General features: G+C 42.1%; 1 protein-coding gene across 4 annotated transcripts in view; it reads right to left on the bottom strand.

Annotated features, from left to right (window-relative positions):
- The window catches only part of LOC134205129 (ABC transporter G family member 23), a 323,526-nt gene that overhangs the window by 93,820 nt on the left and 206,463 nt on the right, over window positions 1-23,243 (bottom strand). The window contains exons 1-2 of one of the 4 annotated variants that reach the window (XM_062680075.1): window positions 3,320-3,459; window positions 2,834-3,195 (exon numbers count right to left, since the gene is read on the bottom strand). The exons of 2 other annotated variants lie outside the window; for them this stretch is intronic. In XM_062680075.1, coding sequence (XP_062536059.1) covers window positions 2,834-2,844 — 11 coding nt within the window. In that variant the 5' untranslated portion in view covers window positions 2,845-3,195; window positions 3,320-3,459. Of the gene's footprint in view, window positions 1-2,833; window positions 3,196-3,319; window positions 3,460-23,243 lie in introns of those variants that run through there. One more of the 4 variants, XM_062680074.1, reaches the window with a different exon arrangement.

Below are 23,243 nucleotides of genomic sequence, written 5' to 3' on the forward strand. Positions count from 1 at the left end.
TGGGTGGTAAGATACTGCGACCAGTATCGCGACTGCATTTTCCATTAGGGTTTAGCGGTTTCAGACGTTCTTCCATTCTCGTTTCAGGTGTAGATGCAGGGCCTGTGTCCATAATCAGTTTAGTTTTGTTAGAGCTGTCTGCTTTTTTCATTCGTCTGAGCTGAGCATGCGTTATGGTTATTTAGAGGCTGAGTTGAAGATCGTTTACCTCTGGTGCCGTTTGAGTCTGTTGGTGATATTTCAAATTGTTGTTTACCGCTTCAGCTGGGAGTGCGGACTCGGTGTGTTCTTACTCGATTCGTATGTGTTGGCGCTTTTAGATGATATGATAGACTGGGATAAGTTGTCGCTTACGGTACGCATTACTGCTGGAGATTGGCTTTGAGATCGGTGCTTCAGTGATGCTTTCAACGAGGCCAGATCTTTTGTCAAATTGGCTACTTGTTTTTGGAGCGTTACAATCAATTGGTCCTTGGTAGCAACCTCTTGTTTTAACTGATCTTGAATTTTTCGAGCAATTATTTCACGTCTGTTTTCCTCATTATATCTCCGTCTTGCTTCTTAATAGAAAATGCATTGGTCGATTTTAATGTGAAAAATTTCTCAATCTCGATATGATGCCCGTTCTTGCAGTGCATGCAAAAAGGTAAGTTTTAGCACTGCTCTCCATCTGCCAAGTACATCGCAAGCAAATGCCAGCATGTTGGCAATATTTTCGTGAGTTTCCGTATGTACCACAGTTGAAACAGATCATTGGTGATGGATAGTAGACCCTGACTGAAACGTGAAAAAGTCCAAAGTAGCTTTTTAGCGATCGATTTCTGCGATTATCTCTAAAACTTCACTATTTTACTAAGACAACGATCTTTTGATAGGGAGTATTTTGATGTAAAAGCGGAAAGAAAGTGCGGGTAATTCGCCCGTGGTGATTAACAACATATCCCGATGACTCGAAACTGTTCGAGGAAATGGATTTCGAGAAATGATCTTCATGTTATGCCTAACGTCCAAAAGGAGTAAGTACACCTACTAAGACCGGAAAATGCGATGAGCCGCGCTTAGACGACGACGACCAACAAGTTGTTTCAGGATGATTTTTGTATTGAATGCTCATCGATTTCACAAAAAAAACACATTTCTCCTTACCTACGTTACTTGAAGAACAGAACGAAAGAAAAGTAATTAATGATATACTCATGGACTCAGACGAGCGTCCAATCCACTAAAAAAAGACAGAATCGCCGTCTTTGACCAGAGGTTGCACAGACTAAAAAAGTTTTCTCCTTACCGGGGTGGAAATCGAATCCACACTCCACGGCACTTGCGTCTCAACGATTGACGTCGCTAACCACACGGCCACGAAGCCCACACTATGAATGCTTCAGAGCACCCATATTGTACTGAAATGGATACTTCGTCTGCCCTTATGGGAATCAAACGAGGGCTTATTCCACTATTAACAACATAGAGACTGCGGAGGTAGTATCTTTTTCCATGCTTCAGAATCCTTCCCTACTCGGGAAAACAATAGTTTCGACTAATTCTGCAACAAAAATTTGGTAAGGTCTGTCCGATTGTTCGATCATATTTACTGATTTTCACAATGAAAAATCAATTAATTTTCAAGGGCGACGTTCCAAAGTTTTGTTTAAGAACAAATAGAACTTTTAGTTGTTTGTGTTTTTTTACAAATTCTGTTTATCTTTGAGATATTTAATTCATTTGCCTTATTGAAAAAAAAACTACCAAAAACGATAAATTAATATTTTTTTTTCAAACTTTATGAAAAATCGTTGCATTTGCTGGTTTCCATTTTCCATTTAAAAATTGTAAAAAAGAAATGCGTATTACAGAGAATAAATTATATCCAAATAAAAGCATATATGTTGCTCAGGGAGTACCCATTTCTAGTTATATTCAATATAATCAAAAGCCATATTTGTATAAACATCTATCATCGTAAAAACACAACCATTTTCTTGAGAACAAGGCCTTACAATACAACCTTAATACTTCTTACATCGTCCCGCGCTAAAAAGGTTGACCAGAGTCTAAAAAAATGACAATTCCTTAAATTCTACAATTCTAATGATCAACTCTGCATTCCATTTGTTCGGCTCCCCAAAACAAAACATAATACTACTTACAATGTTTAATGATCCAAATATCCGCTTGTAGATAAACATTTATCGCTCGTTGATCTTGTCGATCATGCTGTACTGAGTCAAACTTTGCTATGAGCGATAGGAAGTTCTGATATTTGACTAGCTTCTAACAGCCAACTAGCAACCTGTGGTCTTGCGGTCCCAACATACTAAGCTGAAGTAATCACGATGAAACAAAACTAGAGCACGTACCCGATTCTAAAACAACGACTACACATCAGACTTACGCAACACAATTCTCACACAATTGCTGTTCCGTTCAGTAGCCGATTTTAATTGCCATTGGCTATAAATCAATTTGATTGCTAGTCCACTAATTTATTCCAAATCAAGTGCCATTCTCGAGACATATGTCATAGAAAATGGTCCGACCTTGCACTGCTAGTAGTTTCTGACATTCATCCTTGATGGAAGTTTTGAAAACTGCACGTTTTCTTTTAATTATATCCAGCACAGAGAAACTTTCTTAGAAAATGCTTCACATATTTGCAGTCGTCTCTCTGTTGTTCGATACTTTAACAATTGTTTTTACAATTCTCAACTGTTTGAGCCTTTATTCTACAGGATGTGTAGTTTGTAAAAGTTAGTAAAAACTGAACTCGACTTAGTAACTATAGTGACCGTTGCAAACATTTCCAAAACCAACTAAAAAACAAGCTTCTACTTACGTTATTAACATGTTGTCATGTACTGCACGTTCGTGTCTATGTTTATCGTTGAGTATGATCCCGAACCGAGTCCCACGTGTACTCCGAACCAGCAGCGGCCGTTAGAATTCCGACCGCGTACGGATCTGTCACGGGCAGTTCTCCAAGGTCAGCAACTGCACCACGCTATTCGCTTACTAATTTACACTGTCGCTGTCGCCGTCGTTGTCGTCGCCGTTGTTGTCACCGCCGCCGTTGTTGATAAATAATTTGTAACTTCCCGAGTCGCAGCATGAATAGGTTTTCCCAAAACCGGACCGATAAATTAAACTATACACTATCGATTAAATATTATTCTAAACTGGCACGAGATGACATGTGAACTGCGAAATAAGAAAACATCGAATTACACAAATTTGTGATAATCTTCTTTACAACACTGCACTTGGTTTCTTCGCAATTTTCCGCGGCAAATGATATTCCCAGGTATGGTAACACGCGACGTACCGGTTTCTTCAGATTCGGTTGGCGCACGAGCACGGTGTGTCACAGTCACTAGCTTCTGTTCGCGATCACAGTTCTAGCAAGAATACCGAGAGAGTTTACCTGCGGCCTGGGCACTGGAACGAATAAGCTTAAAGCACGCGCTCAAGCGCGAGAGAACACTTTTCAAGGCGTTGAGAGTAGGAGCGAGAGCGTGCGCGTACATCGCATAGAAACACCCAGCGAAGGATTTCTTTTGCATTTACTCACACAAACCGCTGCAGCACTAACTGCGTACTAATCACAACATTTAAATCTCATTACCAGTGACGACGTTGAGCAGTTTTGGGGCAAGTAACGACGAGCTTAGGTACTTGCAGAGTTGTCTCCTCCGTGTCATGGCGGGTCAACTGCGTTCAATCTACACGCAAGACGCAACGCGTGTTGCTTTGCGCTCATATTGGATTCAATATTGCGGTTTGAATATTATGACTGACTGCTTTTCAACTGAAAGTGAGACGAATCCGGTGTACAATTGGCAAATTTTCGCAGCAAAGTTTGCTATGCGGCAGCCGATTTCCCAATCCCCGTTCAATGCATGAATAATCAAATTTCAATTCTTCATCACGCTACCACGCTCACGATGCCTTGCATCTATTTCTCTTTTGCTTCAAGGTCACAGCCGCACGCTATGGAGACCGTGAATCATGTGGCGCAAAATATGAATCAACCGACGACGCGGCGGCTCCATCATCGACGCAAGATTCCTCACTTGAGAGGCACGTCTTGCCTAGATGGTTGTTTTTTTTTATAAGCATGTATTGGTTCTTCTCAAAACCCATCAATGATGAGCCTCGGGTGGAGGCACATTCAAAGTCATGTTACCAGTATGACTTTATTGAGGGTGAGGTGTATGGGATTTACGTTCAGATTTTAACAAATTTACGACATCCAAAAGCAATTGGATTGAACCTTGCTAACTTCAATATAATTCCGATATGTTCGCAATATTAGTGATGTATTAATGTAGTGATGTAAAATTGAGCCCAAAATGTAGCTGAAAATACTCAGAACAGTAAGAGTCTAGAACGTCTGAAAAAGTTATGGTAATTCAATTAGCATCGTTAGATCATTAACTTGTACTTGCTAAAATTCGGAGGCGTTCATCCTTCGTCAAGAGATCATTGAACAATTGAACAAAGCCGTTAGGCATTCTTTGTTTCCTCTAGAATAGAGATCTGTTAAGCCAGCTCTTCGCCCCAGTCGGGTTGGGCAGGATTCCCAAGTAAGTATTCTTATACGTAAGTAAGTAAGTAACGTAGCAAACAATTAATTTGGATCGGGTGATTGATTTTTTCGTTACTTTGACATGTGTTATCAATTAGGCAATGAGAGAGAATGGAATTCTTGTATATGGTATAACTAATTGTAACAAAATTTTCGTTTGAAAACTACACAGATAGAAAAAGTTTTTGAAATTTAAGTAATGCACATAAAGGGAATACTAAAGAGTGTATAGGAATGCTAAAGAGTAATAGGGTGGCTCAAAAAACACTTTTTCAAATTTTTTTATGAGCCGCCGTCTTATTCGGTTCTATTTGATGCCCTGATGCTCTGGACAAAATTTCAGCCAAGTCGGTCAACGTTTGGCCTGTGCTAAACTCGTTGGAAGTTTATATGTAAAAATGTATGCAGAAACATTCAAAAACAGTGATTTGCAGTTAGGGGCCATCCAGAAACCACGTGGTCATATTTTTGAAGATTTTCAACCCCTCCTCCCCCCATGTGGCTTATCGTGGTCATTTGGCAGAAATTGAAGACTAAATACGTATCTGTAAAGATAATAAAACGTAGTGGAATTCAATGGAAAATACTAAACTCGTCTTAGACAGTTGACCCCATAATAATTATTTGTTCGATAGAGTACTTTGCAACTATTTACAAACCCCATTTGATTTGAGTAACATCCTATTTTGGCAACAAAGCCATTCGATGTTGGCAACATTTGATTTTGGCAACAAAACCATTCGATTTTGGCCACACAATTTTGGAAATCGCTTTTAAACCGGCGTAGATAAAATTACGTAAAAAATCACGTAAAAATCCAAGAAAATGCTTATATTTCAAAATCTAAGTGAAAAGTGTCACAGTGTGTCTGGTGTCACACTGGATAATTTATTATAAGTGAATTGGATAATTCACAATGAGTGAAGGAGGTGAACAAATTGGAAGTATCATAAGAAAACGAAAACCATGCGATTTTGGCAACATAAACGCTCCGAAAATGATGCCAAAATCGAATGGGTCTGTACACGAAAATTAGGTCACGAAATTAAAATAAATTGACAAAAGATCGCCTCTCTTCAAACGCCAGATAATAGGCTGGGACGGAACTTGCAAAGAGGAAAAAAATGTAACGTCATCTGCTAGATGACTGTCTAGACAATTGCTGTCAATAACTTGTCAGATGCAGCCAGTACCTTTTTGTGTAAAAGGTATACGATATATAGCATTCCGCATGATTTTGTTTTACGAGACTTTTTCACTTTGAAAAATTATCCAAAGTAGACTTCAACTAATTACATAGAAAATAGGACATGAAGTTAAAACAAAATAAACCTAAAAGTGATCACAAATCTCTTACGTTGGATTTCGAGCACAGAATATTTACTGTTACAATTAAAAGTGAGTGCGTCTTTATCTCAATGGTGAATAACGTACGTATGATTGAAAGCGTTTCAATTACAAGAGTTGCATTCCAAAGTTCGTCGTAAACTGTTCGTTATGATATTTAGCTCCATCAATCCAGTTTAATTTAAAAATCATATTTAATGTGAAGTTTTCGACTGTTGTACTTAATTTTGTTTAACTATTATCGGATCTTTCAGTCTTATAAAGCAGCTAAAACGTTGTTGCGTCTATTTTCCGACGTTTCGGTGTATATTTCATCTTCTTCAGGGTAGCCTCTAAATCCCTGAAGAAGGTGAAATATACACCGAAACGTCAGAAAATAGACGCAACAACGTTTTAGCTGCTTATAAGACTGAAAGAGCCGATAATAGTAAAACAAAATTAAAAATTATATCATACAAAACAGCAGTACTAGATCATTATAATCGAAGTCCGTTTATGGTGGACGGATTTTGATCCAAAAAGAGTTTATATTAACCACTATTTACTAACTTTTAAATTTTTTTTTTCTTCAAATTGAAAGTATAGGCCTTTGAGTACGAATTTCGGTGCCCCCGTAATAAATAACTTAAAGAGAAGAGTTCATTTGGACATACAACTTCCAATTGCTTAACTTAAAGAGAAGAGTTCATTAGGACATACAACTTCCAACTCTCGTCGAGTCAAGTACGAGACACTGAAGACGACCACTCAGTTGTGTTCGAAATACGTATCTGCAAAAATATCAAAATAATTGGTGGAATTGAATGGAGAGTACTAAACTCGTCTAAGACGGTTGAATACATTCCACCAAAAATTGCTTAAAATATTTTTTCTCTTTAATACGCGAGAAAGGCATCACCAAGGCTAGGTAGATTACTCAAAGTTTTTTGTTTCTGAAAACCTCTAATTCTTCCATTAACACCTTCTCATCCTCTTAAATTTTGGTAAATACCATATGCAGTCTACCCAATGCCCCACCAGCGCCTTTTAGTAGCCTTCCTAGTAGTTGATCAACCCCAGCGATTTTTTGTGGCCGACGGGAGGCTAGGATGTGGCACGTGACCCTTACGTAAAATGTTTAACTTCTTATAGAACTTTCGTGCGTTGTTAGCGCGGTACAGTTGCTTTTCATTATATAGATCTTCCTCCTGGCCCTTTTTTCTCCGAAAAATCCAGTTTCCAGCCGAGCAAGTTATATGGCCAACAACGTCGTCGTTAGGCCGAAAAAGGCATATGGTCGAAAATGTCGTTCGAACTAAGTGGTAATTTGGGCAAATATTGCGTTTGGCTGAACAGTTAATTTATCCAAAAAAGTCATACGGCTGAAAATGTCTTTTGGCCAAACCACTTCTTACTTTAATATTTAACTTTCAATTACACTTTTCGTTTCTCCTTTCTAATATCTTCCTTATCACTTCTTACTTCTCACTTATCACAAATCACTTTCATATCTCACAGTGAGAAATGACATCAGAGCAATAAAAAGTGAGAAGTCTCAAAACCCCTTTCTTACTTATCGCAGTGAAAAGTGAGAAGTGATTAGTGAAACGTTTTACTCCTTATTTCTTATTTCTCACTTATTACTTTTTACAATGGTAAATGAGAAGTGAGACGTCTCGTCAGTTCAATTCTCCTTCTCATTTCTCACTTCTCATTTCTCACTTATCACTCGCACTTCTCACTTCTCACAGTGCGAAGATAGGATAAGAACTAAATATCACTTATAATTTATAATTTACTAGCAGACCCGACGAACTTCGTTTCGCCAAAAATTGACTTATTCTCTGATTAGATCTCGAGTTATGAAGAAATTTGTGATTCATTTGTATGGGAGCCCTTCTTTCCAAAGCGGGGAGGGGTCATCTTAAGAACCTTCCCCGTCCCCAAAAACCTCTGCATACAAATTTTCACGCCGATCGGTTTAGTAGTTTCCGAGTCTATAAGGTTCAGACAGACAGAAATTCATTTTTATGTATATAGATTGTTGCCACATCAATGGACAAATTTATCCCAATGATAGTGTGACAAAAGAACTATTTGGCGAATGAAAAAAATCCAAAGTCATACGTTTAAAACAATTAACAAAAACCCAGATTAATCCACCTAGCGGTGATGATGCCTTTCTCGTGCGGTAAAAAAAAAATAGTATATTGGACGAGATTTTGGGCATTACTTCTGAGCCCATAGTCCGATCCGGCCAATATTGAATAGGAAATAATGAACGTCGAATGTAACCTGTTGCGAGGAAATCGGTTGAGGGTTAGTGCATTAAACGTGAGCTAGACTTTTTCACGCGCTTTTTTGAGCTTGAGCTTGAGCTTGATTGACTGCTCGTAGTTGCTACTCCATTATGACCAGATCAGCTGTTCTTGCACAGGGAACCAACAGATGTTTGCTTGGGACTAGCACACATCTTCAATGTACAAGTACTGGTGATCCCATTTGTTAGGTCATACTGGCGCCTGCCACGTCAAAATGCAAGTCAATGTAGGAAGGGGGAGGAAATGATGATGCAATCACTCGCCCACTGCAAGCCGAATATACCTCTGCACTTGCCACGAGTTCATGCGGAATTTGTCGGAATTTTTGGGTTAGGTTCGAGAGGCAGAGGTCCGTCTTGGTTAACGAGCTGCCAATGTGATAGATAGGAGAAGGCAACTGATGGAATTTCTAATTGGATGTAGGAAACGAGCTCTATAGTTCATTTCCAATTCTAGCAGATTACTGTTAGAATACTCAAGTTGAAGGTATAGGAATAGTAATGGAAACAGTATGGAAGTCCATTTCCAGTTCTAGCGATTGCTAGAACATGAGAAATATAGAGAAAGATACAAAGTAGGAGAATGGAACGGACCTGGGATTGAACCCATGACCTCCTGCGTATGAGGCAGAAGCAGTAGCCATATGACTACCAAGCCCGCTATAGACTTTTTCACGCGCTTTTTTATGAGAAAAAGTATTTTGGCCATAACTTCCAAGCCCATAGTCCGATCCGGTTATTTTTCAATTTTTTCAATTATTTTTCAATTAGACACAATGGGGCAGTATACTGCGTCGAATGCAACCTATTGCGAAGAAATCGATCAAGGGTAAGTACAAAATAAGTGAGCTAGACTTTTTGATCTTTAGGTGTGCACACACACAGACATCACCTCAATTCGTCGAGCTGAATTGATTGGTATATAACACTATGCGTCTCCGAGCCTTCTATAAAAAGTTTGATTTTGGAGCGAATATATAGCCTTTACGTATACTTTGTATACGAGAACGGCAAAACATATCAGTCTGGTAGAAACGGCGGCGCAGCGTCTGTCGGGAAATGTTGTAATCGAACAAGGCTGAGACACGATTGAAGTTTCTCTGCAACCCGCTGATAGCGCCATGCATGCTGTAGTTTGTTCGGCTGAAAGACATTCTGAGCATGTTGATGTTAATTTGATCCATGATTGAGCTACAGTCAATTTGGAATTGGAAGATGTCAGCAATTAGAAGTGTCCAAGTTGTCTTTCTACGGTGTCGAAGCGGTTCCAAATGTATCAACTGTCTGTTTGTATCAATGTCTCGCGATTCATAGCTTGGAAGACGTTGTGGATATCTCCATGGCAGTTTACGTAGTACGAAACGTTGGAATCGGCATTGCACCGACTCGATCCTGTCGGAACCGTTGTGATAGTTCGGGTTCCAACCTGCGGAGCAGTATTCCAGTATAGAACGTACCAGCGAGCAGTACAAGGACTGCAGGCAATAAATGTCGGTCAAGTCGTTTGTAGTACGAAAGATAAATCCTAACGCTCTGGAGATCTTGTCTACGACATACGAGATGTGCAGCTTATGCGTAAGTTGGGAGTCGAGGATTACCCCCAAATCTTTCACCTGCGCCCTCCATTCGATCGTGGAGTCAAGTAGCTTATTTTTTTTAAGACAGAATCACCGTCTTCGACCAGAGGTCGCACAGACTGAACACTTAACATCTAGCATGAGACAACGGACAGGACATTTACACAACACCCAGTGGAGAGCTTTTCGCTTTTACGAAAAGTTTTCTCCTTACCGGGGCGGGAATCGAACCCACACTCCACAGCACATGCGTCTAGACGATTGACGTCGCTAACCGCACGGCCACGAAGCCCATTTATACTCGAAATTGATGGATTCTTTTTTCCGGGAGAACGTTATCGCAGAGCATTTTCCAGGTTGACCACCATTCGGTTGATGGAACACCAGCCTGTTTTTTTCACTGCTGATTTCTGGACTCTCATTTCTCACATTTTTGACACTTTTCACAGTGAGAGATTAAAAGTGAGACATGAGGAGTGAGAGGTGAGACGTTTCATTTTTCACTTCTTACCTCTCACAGTAAGCAGTAAGAAGTGAGATGTGAGACGTCCCACCTCCCACTCCATTTCTCACTCGGTACTTCCCATTTCTCATCGTGAAAGAGAAATAAGATGTAAGAAATGAGATGTAAGAAGTGAGAAGTGCTCAGTGAGGGCTGAGTAAAGTGGATTGACAAGTGGGAAGCGATAAGTCATAAGTGATAAAAGAGAAGTGATTTGGCCAAAAGCAAAATGTGGCTATTTTAATCATCATTTTCAGCACAGTAGAATTGCACCACGGAGGTGTAACGACATACGTAAAAGTAACCAATACTTTTGATCAAGATCTACTCTTTGACTTTGGCACCATTTGTTCTAATTTCCTTTTATATTTACCAGGACCCAATCGGCTGAATATTTCTTTCCGTCAAACAGCACGATCGGCTTTACATGAAATGGCATATTCTTCCAACGACGAATGAATGAATGGTTGAATGTTTTTGCTCTTATCATTTGCTCGGCCAAACGACATATTCGGCCATATGATCTTTCTGGTGTGCAAATAAACGGAAGCATCATTAACAAGTCTGACATGCTTCTTGGTTTTGCACATTACATAGACATCAAACGTTCAGTGGCAGAGGCTTTCGTGCCTTTTAGTCAGGAGACAGAAAAATAAGACTCAACATAAAATCTGTCAAAACTAAGTGCTTGGTGGTTGCCAGATAACGTGGCAGTCCAAACGGTGTTGGCCACGAAGTAGAAATAGATGGGAGGCGATTTCATGTTGCCGACGAATTCATATATTTTGCAACACTGATAATGAAGTTAGTTGCGAAGTGAAAAGACATGTTGCGGTTGCAAATAGGACTTTCTACGATTTGCGTGGCCAGCTAAAGTCTCGCAGCCTACAGACACGGACAAAACTGGGTATACCCCGTTAGGCATAAGTACATTAGGCATAAGGACGTAAGGCATAAGTACGATAGACATAATGGACGTTAGGCATAACGGACGTTAGGCATAATGTACGTTAGGCATAATGGACGTTAGGCATAAAATGACCCGAAGAACAGCCCATGACATAAAGAAGGCAGAATTATGCCAAACGTCCATTATGCCTAACGTACTTATGCCTAACGTCCTTATGCCTAACATTCTTATGACTAACGTCGCGGGCCCGACAAAACTAGCTCTAAACATCTTTGTTTCGTCCAGTCTTCACGTCCATGAAGCTAGCTTAGCTTAGCTTTGACTGACTACACATATCTATGGTTGCTACTCCGTGATTGACCAGAATCAGTGAAATTGCACAAAGAATCAACTGAATGATTGACTGGGATTGTTCAAGCATTCTCAGTGTGCAAGTTTCAGTGACTCTAAAATTCAAATGATCAATAACGGCGCCGGCCACGTCCTTGTAGTCAGTTAGGAAGAAGGAAGGAATATTAGTAGGTGGTTTTGCTATTTGAAGACCGTGTTTACCTCTGCGTCTCCACAAAAACCACAGGAAGGATTATCAGTTAATTGGTAGGCATCGTTGGATCTGGATTCACTCTGATAAGCGATACGACCGTGTCATTCTTTATACACAGTGATTTTACCTAGCCATGAATCGGGCGCGAAAAGTAGTACAAACTAACTACCGGCCTACCGGGCGCGCAATGCAGAACACAATATTTCGTCCGATCGCGCCATCGTTCTGCTGTCCGAAACAAGAGAAATCTCGCACTGAACTGATTTTTATTACCCGCCGCGCAAAGCAGAACACAATATTTCAACCGATCGTGCCATCGTTCTGCTGTCCGAAACAAGAGAAATCTCGCACTGAACTGATTTTTATTACCGGCCGCGCAAAGCAGAACAGAATATTTCGGCCGATCGCGCCATCGTTCTGCTGTCCGAAACAAGAGAAATCTCGCACTGAACTGATTTTTATTACCGGCCGCGCAAAGCAGAACACAAAATTTCGTCCGATCGCGCCATCGTTCTGCTGTCCGAAACAAGAGAAATCTCGCACTGAACTGATTTTTATTACCGGCCGCGCAAAGCAGAACACAAAATTTCGTCCGATCGCGCCATCGTTCTGCTGTCCGAAACAAGAGAAATCTCGCACTGAACTGATTTTTATTACCGGCCGCGCAATGCAGAACACATTATTAGGTCCGATCGCGCCATCGTTCTGCTGTCCGAAACAAGAGAAATCTCGCACTGAACTGACTTTTATTACCGGCCGCGCAAAGCAGAACACAATATTTCGTCTTCGTCCGATCGTGCCATCGTTCTGCTGTCCGAAACAAGAGAAATCTCGCACTGAACTGATTTTTATTACCGGCCGCGCAATGCAGAACACATTATTAGGTCCGATCGCGCCATCGTTCTGCTGTCCGAAACAAGAGAAATCTCGCACTGAACTGATTTTTATTACCGGCCGCGCAATGCAGAACACAATATTTCGTCTTCGTCCGATCGTGCCATCGTTCTGCTGTCCGAAACAAGAGAAATCTCGCACTGAACTGATTTTTATTACCGGCCGCGCAATGCAGAACACATTATTAGGTCCGATCGCGCCATCGTTCTGCTGTCCGAAACAAGAGAAATCTCGCACTGAACTGACTTTTATTACCGGCCGCGCAAAGCAGAACACAATATTTCGTCTTCGTCCGATCGTGCCATCGTTCTGCTGTCCGAAACAAGAGAAATCTCGCACTGAACTGATTTTTATTACCGGCCGCGCAATGCAGAACACATTATTAGGTCCGATCGCGCCATCGTTCTGCTGTCCGAAACAAGAGAAATCTCGCACTGAACTGATTTTTATTACCGGCCGCGCAATGCAGAACACATTATTAGGTCCGATCGCGCCATCGTTCTGCAGTCCGAAACAAGAGAAATCTCGCACTGAACTGACTTTTATTACCGGCCGCGCAAAGCAGAACACAATATTTCGTCTTCGTCCGATCGTGCCATCGTTCTGCTGTACGAAACAAGAGAAATCTCGCACTGAACTGATTTTTATTACCGGCCGCGCAAAGCAGAACACAAAATTTCGTCCGATCGCGCCATCGTTCTGCTGTCCGAAACAAGAGAAATCTCGCACTGAACTGATTTTTATTACCGGCCGCGCAATGCAGAACACATTATTAGGTCCGATCGCGCCATCGTTCTGCTGTCCGAAACAAGAGAAATCTCGCACTGAACTGACTTTTATTACCGGCCGCGCAAAGCAGAACACAATATTTCGTCTTCGTCCGATCGTGCCATCGTTCTGCTGTCCGAAACAAGAGAAATCTCGCACTGAACTCCCAGTCTTCACGTCCATGAAGCAGCATAAACGTTAAAAGATGCAGACTGTCGAATTCTCGAAGTTTTTGAGTACGAAATGCTGTGCTCAATACTTGGCGGCGTGATGGAAAATGGTGCAAGAATGACGAGTTGTACTAAGTGTACAAAAATTCGGATATCGACAGGTTGATAAAATACGGCAGAATACAGTGGGCTGGACGTGTAGTGCGTATTCCGGAAGAGAGACCAGCAAAGGTCATGTTAATCAGAGAACATGGAATAAGACGTCGGCTCCAGGGTACACCCCGCACTCGCTGGCTGTGTGCAATCAAGGAAGTTACGCGTGCGCCCGGCGTGCAGAGAGACTGGCGCCCCAAGAACGAGCGACCTGGAAAAATACATTACATTCGGTTTTACTCCGGACAACATGGAGTGTACGACCATCATAGGTAGGAAGGATCGTTCAGCAAACGATATTCTCGACATATGAATTTATCGGTCAAATAACATTCTCGGCTATATGACCTGTTCGGCCAAATATCATTGTCTGTTGTATGTCCCGTTCGGCCAAATAACATTTCCAATCAACTGACCTTCTCTGTTAAACGACCGTTTTGGCCAAACGGCATTTTTAATTAAATGACTAGTCCAATCAAACAACTTTTTCAGCCAAACGACCTATTCGGCCAACAAATTTTCTGCTACGGCTGACCGTACTACATTTTCGGCCGCATATTTCTTTCGGTCAAATTACACATTCGGCCAAACAGCTTCCGGCCCAGTTATCATCGACCAAATGGCTGTACGTTGAATGATTTATTTCTTTATAGTGTGCAGGAGAGCTGGTACCAATAACACAAGATTGCATATGCTCCTGGGATTTGCGGACGATATCGATTTTATTGGGAGTGCAAGGTGAAAAGGCTTATTGCAGCATCGAAAACTTATTACTTATTTAGGCTTATTACGGATCTAGTGACGAGCATAATTCTCGTAGTTGTATTGTATTACATGAATCACGAGTTATACCAAAAAGTGATAGATATTGTTAAGCCTGTTCAACACGGCAGACTGCGGTGTGCTGGAGAACCCGGAAGAGGACATAGGCTTTGTGGTAGGCCACGTACACGATGTCTTTTTGCAGTTGAGAATGACCTTTTAGGTGCGGTAAACCATACAAATGTACATCTCTTATGTACATAATTTATTGAAAACTCTTATTCATCTACTGATTGCTTTGGCTTTTTCAATTTCAAAAACTGGAAAAAAAACTCTTTGACATAAGCCTGTTGAATATTTGAAATTAAAATTCCCGAATATCAAGGAAAGACTCTGAGTTAATGAAATTCCGTCTTGATGCTAAATATTACATCGCAGCTAAAATGGCAAACAAGCGTCAGTCAGATCGTGTCAATTTACGCAAAAGACTGTGGTGACGTCGTGGTCGTGGTTTGAGATATGTGAAAATACTGGAATTTCGCAATTTTCGTTTCGGTTAAGCATGGATACTGCTTCATATGGGAAGGTGAACGTACCCCAAGAAAGCGATACCAACCAAAAGCAGTGTGGAGGTACGCCGTGAGCTCATATGTGATGATGATGACGGCGATGGTAAACACCAACCAGTCAAACAGGGTGGAAAAGAGAAAGGTGAGGAAAAAAGGCTGAATCGTGGCGAAGAAATTGCAAAATTTGCGGGTGGCATTACTGTCGGATCATGCTGGCAAGTTTTATGCGGTTTGATTCTGCTTCGAAGCAGCATTGTTCACCAATGTCAACTGAGCCACCACTCAGACTTATCCGAAAAAACAAACAGTTGGGTTGGTTTCAAATCGTATGCTCACAACCTTCGCAGCTGCGGATCTGCGGTGATTTGAAAAGTCACTATGAGAACGTGTGGCGTCTGAAGATTGGACTTGATTAGATCGCACCGGTTGATCGGAACTTGTTTTTTCGCTCTCTCGCTATCGACTTCTAATGCTTGCGACACTTTAAGTACCGGTTGATCTTGAAAGTAAACTCTCGCATTCTGGTACAGCAACTAATACTTCTCGGATCAAATTGGTCTTAGCGTTCTGCACCATAGTGTGTGTGCATGTTTGATGTGATCTATACAACCGAGTTGTCAGAGCACATCCGGAGGGGCCATTTTGTTGAATTATCCTGGCCGTCCTTGACGGCTGACGCGACACTAAACGACTAAACCGGTGTGTAGCTGGTAACGGATCACTGCACTCATAGCTTAACAGGTTACGCGCTGTATATCAAGTGATTTATCAAATCAAATTGGCAAGTCATTCAGACGGAATCCGGACCATCCAACTATATCTTTATCCGGTCACTTGTCAAGTCAACCATTCGTTCTTCTGACCATTCAGTCATCTACTCTTTTCATGAACACCCGAAACGACTAACGTCCTGCGGTCATGTATCATTTCTTACCGTACATTGTTATTGAAAATAATCACAATGCATGGATTTTTGCTGAATGTTTGAAACAAAAACAAATACTGCATCCATCTTGATTTTATTTCGTAATATGTTAGCTATTACTGAATTCAATATTCAAAGAGAGCGACTGATAACAAAATCATATGCAATCGCCTCTATCTCTTATCGAGAAGGCAGAGATAAGTTTTTGGTGTTTAGATCTGTATAAAAAAGTTTCCTCCTGTATTTTACCCAGATATCCAATGATAAATAAAAAATAGGTATACATAATTTCAATCACGTCTGTTAGCATGAACGCTAGGTTTAACTAAAATGTTTACGTTTATGTGAAATCCATTACAAAATTTAAAAAAATCATCTGCAATTTTATTTTTTTCACACTCACCATGCTTCCAGGAAAATTCTTCAAGTCATTAACAAATTACCATGTTACACATTTTTCATGATTATCAATGCCTTTTCTATGCGGATGCATCGTACTTAACCCTTCAGCACGCGCGCGGTGGTGAATCGATCATGCAGGCTCGATTGTGTTCTGTATTGCTAGCGATGTTTTTGCCAGTAGTGTTGTGCAAAATACAGAAGCGCGCGTGCTCGAGTGTTAATGGGATATCTCAACATTCCGGAACTTGAAATGCCTATCAGTGATTATGATGAACCTCGTGTGTTCTCTTGAACCACCGTGACAAATATGCTAATACTTGAAACGCGCGCGCACTAATCACACCCGGAGGTTTCAATTAATGGAATCCGATGATGGCAAACTGTCACTTAAGTGCCAATGCTTAGCCGTCACAAACAAAGTATTTATTTGCAAACCAGGTACAGTTTGTCTAGTGCGATTTGAGAGGCAAAACTTTGAACTTTTCCACTGGCATTGGCACCGATGGCAGAACGAGAGAGGGCCTCGTGCGTTGCGTGATTCAGCGTGACTGACGAAGCTGATTGATTCCCAGCATCTAACCTGGCCCAACTTATCGGTAAACAAACCGCCCAGGTTTCTGAGATATGAGATGCACAATGCCAGTGGGGTTTCCCGAATCAGATACCTTTGTACTACAGCTCTAGCTCGCTGCTATTGTGGTACACGCCATAGTCCGGGTGGATGCACATTAGACTGGCCCAAACGCAATCTATGTCCGGCTGGTCTTTGGAACATTCTATATTCATCTAATTCTAAACAAGAAAAATATATTCCCGGATTCCCTCACGCTGAAAATTTGTTTTGTCATTCAATTCGGTCTAAATATTCATTTCAATTTTGTAGTAAGAGACTCGACCGTATATAATGCACATAATCCAATTATAACCCTCAACATTTGCCATTGGATTTTTTACCTTAAAACGTCACATCTTAATAATGATGCACATGATAAAAATTAATTTGCCAAATGCATCAGCCACCTTAGGCAGTTATCTCATAAATGCTAGTCAAAATCTGCCCAGATATACTTTGAAACAAATGTAACAGTTTGAATAAACCAAAATCGAAAGTAGTTTTTCCCTACAAGGACAAACAACTGGAAATGACATTAAAATGCATTTAAATTGAAAGTTTGTTAGGCCAGTCTATCGAACAGCTACTGCCACTGGTTTTCCAACATGAACTGTTATTGTTGATTTTTTGTTGTTGTCTTTCTTAATTTGAAATTTCGCCCAAGGAGGTGAGTTGAGGAAAAAAACAAGCTACAGTATTGAGCAATTAACAACAATCAGTGCAGCGGTTGGGGTAACCGACTTTATATTGGAAGGTGCTGAACGTGGTGTTGTACTTCGTGCAGTGAAACGATTCGGTGGATATTGGGCAAAACGGTGGAGCGTATTTTTTGGCTTTTTTTTTTCTTGAACGGCTGTTAAAAAGTGAGAGGAAAACGAATTTCAATCTGTTGCGCTGTTGTTCTCGTTCCACTTTTCAGATTTAAAGTGAAGCCGGTTACGTGTTGAGTTTGATTATTTTCTGACGCACATGCAAAAGATTTGTTCGGCGAAGGTCAACACGTGGTTTCCTAAGCTCGCTGTATTAAGTTTTGGAAAGCATTTGAAAGGACTAGCGAAATGTTTAGTTTTCCTATGAGTAGCCTTTTTCTTTAATGCTTATGGAATTAATTTTCATTCAAGGTTCTTAGATAAAGCTCTTGAAGACAATGGCTTACGAACTTACTCTTCAAGTGTTCCATGAAACCACTTTAAATCCGTCGATTTTACGGAACCCCTCTATCTAAAAATGAATAACTACTGTTTGTATTTGACATTTGCTCTCCAGTTGTGAAAATAGCATCGAAGCATTGCAAAAGTCTCAACTACTCGCACGCCTAGTTGGGCAGTGCAGACTTTGAACACCTTCCTGGGCAAATACATTATACGATGCCGCAATGACCAGGAACCCAATACAGATCCACTTTGTTACAACTACCCAAGATTTGGAGTGACTGAAAACATTCCCAAACGAGTAGGGGGAGATCCCCCAGTGCCGGACACATAAGCCATTCAACGAAAAACTCTCTAAGCATCCGGATTATGTTTAATTGTATACCATATACACAAAATATGATCATTGATGGTTCATACAAACTATATTTGATCATTTGAACACGTTTTTGAAAGATGTATTTTAATGATGAATTTGGGCGAAAATTTTCACGGTTCAGAAAAGTGTCCCCGAGTACCGGACACTATTGCAACTAGTGCACATATGACCAAGTTCCTATTACATTAGTAAAGACATCACTTAGAATAGTAATATTTTTCACTTGCTTCAAGTTGTAGATATTAACACGCGTTAGTAGAGCTTATTTGACTCTCCAGCTCAATTTCCTACATCCTGCTCAAAATTCCCTCCATTTTCAATAACATCTTCAAATTTTGTTTCTGCTTATTTCTGTGGTTGTCTGATACCTCAGAAAGAAAAAAACAGATGAATTGAAGTAAGTTTAACAAAACAGGTGCAAAGAATGGCTATTTGATCACATGGAAAATCTCACTGTCCGGATCCGAGGGACAGCTACCGGATACAGAAATTTGGTTTTGCACCATAGATACATTATATATCTAACAAATCATGATTGCTATTTGAAATATGACTAATATTGACCATCTTGACATAATCAAAATGCATTCGATTGATTTTAATATTGTTGATTCAAACTTTCTAAAATAAGGCGAAACATGATTTTTTTTACATTTTTGTTCAATTTAAAATTTTGTAAAAAGTTTACGACATGAGGACCTGATATTCCGTGCAGGTAAAGGACTTTTCAATAACTATGTTTTGTACTATATAAGATGATGGATGGATCTCTGCAAGTGCCGTTTTTAGAAGTGTCCGGTATTGGGAGGTGTCCGGCGCTGGGGGATCGCCCCCTATAGATGTGCATGTTACTGATTTCAAAGAGTTCAATGCTGCTTGACTTTCAGACATTGTGCAAATCTTTGAATACCTGTATTTCGGCTTAAGCATAAATTAGAGCATTCAAGGATAGCTTGAACATCAGCATGAAAACAAATGGCCACTTGCCCAAGTAAATTGAGATATTTGTTTCTGGGCTCCAACTTGATTGTTCAGCTTTGAATCATCGTCGTAAAGTACAATTGATCCTAAGCGACGATTTGGTCCACCTGTTCATGATTAGCAAACTGCGGAACGAACAACTGTCGTAGGAGTAAACGGACATGAACGGATAGAAGAATTGTTCCAAAATAACAGGAACTGTCGACATGACGAACAAAACCGGTATCCTGAACTAAATCCTTGGCAGTGCCAGTGGACATCTGAAGAAGCATGATATCATCTAAAGAACAATACCCGGATACGAGATACCCATCACCCAAAGTTGCTTTCCCGAGCAAAGAAGTGCGATTGTTCAGCATGTGACATTTGGTACCGGAGCTTTGTCAAATGACGACACTGCTTTCCACTGTATGATTGCACGCTGATTCGTGGTCGTACTGCAAGGGCTTCAGGTGAGGCGAACGATTTAATGGATTGTATGAATCAGGTTGTCCAATGTGCAAAATGGTCACCATTCCAGTTAACGATACGAATCATACAACTTGTGAAGACCATTCGGTGTGTAAAAGGTAGCCAGATCAAACATTGTGAGTAATTATTGCGCGTAAATCGTATTCACGATCTTTCTTCACAAACAAAAACTACCACATGTACGACATGTACTGCAGACAAAACTTCCACTATAATGTCATCAAATAAAATTAATCTTGAAACGTATCTTGTGCGGTAAACTTGTTTGGCTTCTGGCCAAAATCGAATGGCTTTGTGGCCAAAATCGAATGGCTTTGTGGCCAAAATCGAATGGCTTTGTTGCCAAATTCGAATGGGGTCTGTTCACCTAACCAAAACATTTTTAGCTTTCATCTTCATCATAGGATGACGGTCGAGTGGTTACTCTTAGTGGGACACATAATTGGGGCTTCCCGTTACGTTGCGATATGGATACTCAGAAGTAGTGCGTAACGGTGTAAATCCAGCCATATCGCCAGGCTCAGTATAACACTGAAGCTGACAATATGGCGTCCCCGACCTCGAATCCCAAGGTGTCAGGCGTCTTGTGCCGAGGGGATGAATGACCTGAGGGTGAAACAATTAGCCAGATCGTTAACGGAGCCTGTGGAGGTTCCACAGAGTGAGGGCTGCTTCGGCGGCAAGCGGGTGGCAGTGGGTAGTACCCACACATGGGAGCTGGGGGTTTTACTCGCCACTCCGTTGCAGGATCGGGAGACCACCGCACTGATTGAGGACTATATGGGCTTCGAGATATCAATAAGGGGTACTGCTTGCATAGTACCTGCCTGACACCCTGTTGGCAGTATCAAAGCACGGGTAGGTAAGTGTTAGGCACGCGTGGCGTACCGGGTGTTCCACGCATAAACGATGCACAGGAGGTGCACAGAGTGGATACAAATGGGAGATGGGGGTATTACAACCCCCACTGAGTGTGAGACTGAATGTCAAGAGAGTGGTGCACAAGTGGTGCAAGCGATAGGGACTGAATGTATGAGCGAGCACACAAGTTAGACTCGCATGGTACGTGTGGTCAGAGTGACTGCTTAGGCAGTAGTGTGATCCGGCTGCCAGGGACGGATTGAGTGAAGTCTCGCTAGGCCTGGCAGGAGTGTCGAGGAGCAGATACCTCTGCGGCACCTCAGAATTAGAGGACACGAGAGTCTCGCTATGACTGGCAGGAGTGGCGGGGGGTTGATGATACTGCGGCACCTTAGAAATAGGAGACATGAAAGGGTCTGCCTCGTAGCTGAGGTAGGAGCGGCATAGGAGCCACCAACCTAGGATCGCATCCGGCTTGGTAGACAAGTGGTGCCACCCTGTTGCAGGACGGGGTGAACATCAGATAGAATGAGGACTGTCTATGTTGAGAGATGGTGGCATGGGGTACCCCCTGTAGGGTACCTGTAAGATGCTAGGGAGTGCTAGGAGAGTTGAGGCGCATACGTGTACATGAGTACGTCATAGGGGGCGCAATGCCCAATAGTCATCCCCCGAAGTATTGGTTATTTGCGGGCTGGGGGGATGCGCGGCTACAAAACAAGACCATGCTGAAGGTGGCTGAGTTCAATTCCCGGTCCGGTCTAGGACATTTTTTGGTTGGATATTTTCTTGACTTCCCTGGGCATAAAAGTATCATCGTGATCATCATGATATACGAATCAACAATGGTAATTTGGCTCAGAAATCTCGCAGGTAATAAATGTGGAAGTGCTGAAAGAGCACTAAGCTGCGAGGGGGAGATGTCCCAGCCGGGGGGGGGATGTACAAGAAGGTAATTGAAAATTGAATCGGTTTGTTTTAGGACAACCATTATATTTGTGGGGGCAGCAGGGACTATGTCCAAGGGCTTGACGATCCCTCCCCAGGCCATCCGCGAGTTGTGGCGCCTGCCTAGGATGTGGTGGGGTTTAACAGTGGGCCCTGTTAAACCTCTATAAAAAGCTGCATGTATCCGCAAGTAGGCTCCGCCAAATCGACCGTGTGCCGCTCAAAGCGCACAAGCCCAAGTCCTGGTGCTAGGTGGGACGCTAAACAGCCCTGACACGATGGCCCTCCGGCGAGACAGGAGGTTTGCGCAGGCCCAATAAGCCGCCTGGAAAACCAATAATTACGAACAATATAAGAGATAATGCGACTCGATATAATCGGCAAAGACCTAGGCGACGAATAAATGATCACGATTGAAAGCTTGGAAAATGGAACTGCAAGTCGCTAGGTTTCGCAGGTTGCGACAGGATGATCTACGATGAATTACATCCTCGCAACTTCGACGTCGTGGCGCTGCAGGAGATTTGCTGGACAGGACAGAAAGTGTGGAAAAGCGGGCATCGGTCGGCTACCTTCTACCAAAGCTGTTGCACCACCAACGAGCTGGGAACCGGCTTCATAGTGCTAGGTAAGATGCGCCAACGCGTGATTGGGTGGCAGCCAATCAACGCAAGGATGTGCAAGCTGAGGATTAAAGGCCGTTTCTTCAACTATAGCATCATCAACGTGCACTGCCCACACGAAGGGAAACCCGACGACGAGAAAGAAGCGTTCTACGCACAGCTGGAGCGGACATACGAAGGATGCCCACTGCGGGACGTCAAAATCGTCGTCGGTGTCATGAACACGCAGGTAGGAAGGGAGGAAATGTATAGACCGGTCATCGGACCGGATAGTCTGCACACCGTATCGAATGACAACGGCCAACGATGCACAAACTTCGCAGCCTCCCGCGGAATGGTAGTCCGAAGCACCTTCTTTCCCCGCAAAAATATCCACAAGGCCACATGGAGATCACCTAACCAAGAAACGGAAAACCAAATCGACCACGTTCCAATCGACGGTAAGTTCTTCTCCGACATCACGAACATCCGCACTTACCGCAGTGCTAATATTGAATCCGACCACTACCTCGTTGCAGTATGCCTGCGCTTAAAACTCTCGACGGTGTACAACACGCCGCGGCTTAATATTGGGCGGCTACGAGACAGTAGATTGGCCCAAGAATACGCGCAGCAGCTGGAAATGGCACTCCCAACGGAAGAGCAGCTAGGCGCAGCGTCTCTTGAAGATGGGTGGAGAGACATTCGATCCGCCATTGGTAGCACCGCAACCGCTGCACTTGGCACGGTGCCCCCGGATCAGAGAAACGACTGGTACGACGGCGAATGTGAGCAGGTAGTAGAAGAGAAGAATGCAGCATGGGCGAGATTGC

The sequence above is a fragment of the Armigeres subalbatus genome, chromosome 1, assembly GCF_024139115.2.
Source record: "Armigeres subalbatus isolate Guangzhou_Male chromosome 1, GZ_Asu_2, whole genome shotgun sequence".
In the NCBI taxonomy this organism is placed as follows: domain Eukaryota; kingdom Metazoa; phylum Arthropoda; class Insecta; order Diptera; family Culicidae; genus Armigeres; species Armigeres subalbatus.